At 56.6% G+C, this 3,742-nt stretch overlaps 1 protein-coding gene across 1 annotated transcript; it reads left to right on the top strand.

Moving 5' to 3' along the window:
- Positions 1 to 581: 581 nt before the first annotated feature.
- Positions 582 to 3,489, top strand: LOC101119721 (cytochrome b-c1 complex subunit 10). The gene is made up of 3 exons (XM_004008784.4): positions 582 to 684; positions 2,867 to 3,010; positions 3,334 to 3,489. Exons 1-2 carry the CDS (start codon positions 635 to 637, stop codon positions 2,985 to 2,987), a joined length of 171 nt encoding a protein of 56 aa, XP_004008833.1. The 5' UTR covers positions 582 to 634; the 3' UTR covers positions 2,988 to 3,010; positions 3,334 to 3,489.
- Positions 3,490 to 3,742: the final 253 nt, after the last annotated feature.

Raw genomic sequence — 3,742 nt, 5'->3', positions numbered from 1 at the left:
CTGCTGGAATGAGGAATATCTCCCAAACGAAACGTGCAAACAATTTTGGGCCCGCCTCCGAGCAACACACAACTTAGTGCCAGCAAACCGAGGCCAGAGGAAGCACTATCAAGAGGAAGCACTATCATCTGGCCAAGGTGTCACACGCAGCGAGTCCAGTGACAACGCCCAATTCCTCCAAAAGAGAGTTCAAATAGCCACCCTTCCCCTCTGTGCGACTCTGGACGAGTCGCTTCCCCGTCAGGTCTCAGTTTCTTTGACTAAAAGTAAAGTTCTAGCACCTAACTGGGACACAAACACAAAACGCCGCGAATTGCGGGTTGCGTACCTTCCGGACGCTCTGACAGCCAGAGGCTGAGCCAGCTTTGCGCATCACGTGATCACAAGGCCCGGCCTCCAGGGCCCGCCCATTCCAGTCTGAGTTCTTCAGACCGTTCCCGGAAGTTAGTGTAAATAGCTTGTGAATCTGCGTGCGCAGCCGCGGCGGTGTCAAGGTGTCCCACTGCCAGCCCTCCCTGGAGAGGGCGGGGCAGGGCGGGGCCTCCCTGCGGGCCTGCGCGCCGCGGCTAGCGCGCCTGCGCAGTGCGCCCGAATCGGCAGGGCCAGGGTCACCCTGAGCAGGGAAGGTGCCGCGATGCTGACCAGGTTCCTGGGCCCGCGCTACCGCCAGCTGGCCAGAAACTGGTGAGGACGTAGCCCGAGCCCCCGAGCCCCTTGTCCTTCCGGGTCCCAGATGGGGAAATGAGGCACGGACCGGCTGCGTGTGGCGGGCCCCCGACCCGCTCCACCTAAGGGCCGCGATGGTGCCCACCCGGTCCGCGCCCAGCGCCCCCGCTCAGCTCCTGGAGCCTGGAAACCGACCCTGTGCGCTCCTGGCTTTTCTTTTCTGCCTGACGTTGCTGTGAAGCCGACACTTGTATCTGTCCCTGCTCCCTATGGGGGACGGGTGGAATGGGTGTGGCCCCACGTGGCAGTGGGATTGGGGAACCCACAACGTGGGGCGCTGAGAAACAGGGACCTGTATTCGGCAGTCGTGTCCTCGAGCCATGGCAGGGAGAGTGAAACGTGGGGACTGTCCCTAGACGGCGGCGCTGCTAGGGACCTTCGGGTGGACAGTGACAGTGGCACTTTATAATTGGGGCAACTCAGGCCGAAAAGCGGTCCCTGGCGTCGGGTGGGACCACCAGAGACCCCTACCGCCTCTCCCCCGGGGCAGCTCGAGCCCTCGATTACCGTCCATCTATCTGTCCCTGTCTGCCTTATCAGAGCAGCGACACCCTCATCAGCACCCAATGAGCACCAGTGTGTGCTCTCACCTAGCACTGCGTTGGGTGCCAGAGACAGCGATAAACAGAACCTTGCAGGCTGACACGGTAGTCCCTGGACAAGGAAAAACTAAAACGGTATGATCCATGACAGGAGATTGATGTAAAAACTAAAGAGGAATGGGTGCAGCCTTGCACTCTACACTGGCTTCCGGAGGCCTGGAAGCAGGACTCACCGCAAGGAGGCACTGTGTGGTTGTGTCAGATTCTGAGCATACATGCTCACCAGATGGAGACCCTGCACTTAGCCCCTCTCAGAGCCCTGGTGTCTTCCTGTGAGAAAGTGGAGGAGAGGTGTTGAGGGTCACGAGGGACTCTCAGCAGCATCACCTTGGGTGCCGTTTGGAGGTCAGGTTCGTTGCCACCTCCCTCTGTGAGCATCCACAGGCCCCAAGGCCAGTGGCCAGGACGGTGGGGTCGTGGGCAGGTGGCTCTGATTCTGCTGTTCAGTTGCTAAGTCATGAACTCTTTGCTACCCCATGGACTGCAGCACACCCAGGCTCCTCTGTTCTCCACTGTCTTCTGGCGTTTGATCAAACTCATGTCCATTGAGGTGGTGATGAAACCATCTCATCCTTGGCTGCCCCCTTCTCCTTTTGCCTTCAACCTTTCCCAGCATCAGGGTCTGTTCCAATGAGTCAACTCTTCACATCAGATGGCCAAAGTCAGTCCTTCCAATGAATGTTCAGGGTTGATTTCCTTTAGAATTGACTGGTTTGATCTCCTTGCATTCCAAAGGACTCTCAAGAGTCTTCTCTAGCACCACAGTTCAAAAGCATCAATTCTTTAGCACTCAGCCTTCTTTATGGTCCAACACTCACATCCATACATGACTACTGGAAAAACCATAGGTTTTATTATATGGACCTTTGTCGGCAAAGTGAGGGCTCTGCTTTTTAATATGCTGTCCAGCTTTGTCAAATCTTTCCTTCTAAGGATCAAGTGCCTTAATTTCATGCCTGCAGTCACTATCCGCAGTGATTTACCCCTCTCCTTATTTTATTCATTAGGGGTGTGACTGGGTCCAGCTGACACTCAAAGGGAGGTATACAGTCCAGGAGGTGGGATTGTTGGGGATGTCCTTGACCATGCCCATTGCTGGATGTAAACGTCGGGTGTGGTAGTCTTGGAGCCCCTGCTTTGGCTCTGCACCCAGCGGGCTGTGTGTCTCAGGGACATGGCTTGCCCTCTCTGTGCCACGGTCTCATCAGTAGGACAGGTCCCTGACAATTCTTACCTCTGTCCATTGGCTGTCTCGGGGATGGAGCTGCTGTAAACTGCATTCGTTAATGTGTCTGCCTGCAAGCTTTTTCTGTCCTTATGGTTGTAAGCTTGGGCTTGGGCTTTTCTTTTCTTAGCAGAATTCCTCAAATAAAACCTTAAGCAGATCTTGATGTGAAAGCAGACGGGAATGGCCTTGCCTCGGGGTCATCAGCAAGATGTGTCCCACCACACGTGGGGCAGGGCCAGGTGCACGGCGGACACCTGATGAACAGCTGCGTTGGAGGGGTGCTGAGGCCTGACCCCTGCTGTCTTTGCAGGGTCCCCACGGCGAGCCTGTGGGGTGCCGTGGGTGCTGTGGGGCTGGTATGGGCCACTGACTGGCGGCTGATTCTGGACTGGGTGCCCTACATCAACGGCAAGTTCAAGAAGGATGACTAAACTCACAACCTCAGGCCCCTCTGGTGAGTTTCAGCAGCAGTCAGTGGGGGTAGCCTGGGATCCCTGAGCAGCAGAGGAGCAGAACTGCCTGCAGGTCCATGGCTGGGGCGGCAGGTATAGGGGGCTCACCTGAACAATCCTGAGAGCAGGGCCCTGCACCAGCCCCCTGCCCAGTAGTGCAGAGCTATAGGATGGCAACCTGGGTCTATGGGTGGGGGTGGCCCTTGGGGCTCTATCCTGGAGCCTCAGCCTGCCTGGGTCTGGTCGGGGTGGAGGGATGCCCATCTCACAGATGGGAAGGCACATGGCAGTGGCGTCTGCTCACCCTGCTCTGTCCCCCCTCCAGATGTCTGCTGTGCTGCCTCCTGCCATCTGCATCTGGAACTGCCCAGGCTCTCCGGATGGACTCTAGAAACTCCCTGGCACAAGTTTATTTCCTCTTTTGGTGGAAATAGCTTCCGTGTGGGGACACACACGGCATTAAACCTCGCTCTGAAACCTGCCTGCCTGCACGTGCTCATGCTGGGGTGCAGTGACCTGGGGACCCCTTCAGTGCCAGAACTGCACAGGTCTGGGGTTCCAAGGGGCTGGCAGACATGGTTTGATCATTTCAGATGTGTGGTGGGTGATGCTTGCATGGTGTTTTTATCTCTTGATGCCTAAACATTACTTCTGATTTGGTGGCTTAGGACAAACATTACCTCACAGTTAAGAGTTTGAGAGTGATCTGTCTGAGGGGTGCTGGCTGAGGGGCC

This window comes from Ovis aries, chromosome 5 (genome assembly GCF_016772045.2).
Source record: "Ovis aries strain OAR_USU_Benz2616 breed Rambouillet chromosome 5, ARS-UI_Ramb_v3.0, whole genome shotgun sequence".
NCBI classification, from domain to species: Eukaryota; Metazoa; Chordata; class Mammalia; order Artiodactyla; family Bovidae; genus Ovis; species Ovis aries.
The sequence above is the reverse complement of the archived record's forward strand: the minus strand, read 5'-3'. Positions and strand labels throughout refer to the sequence as shown.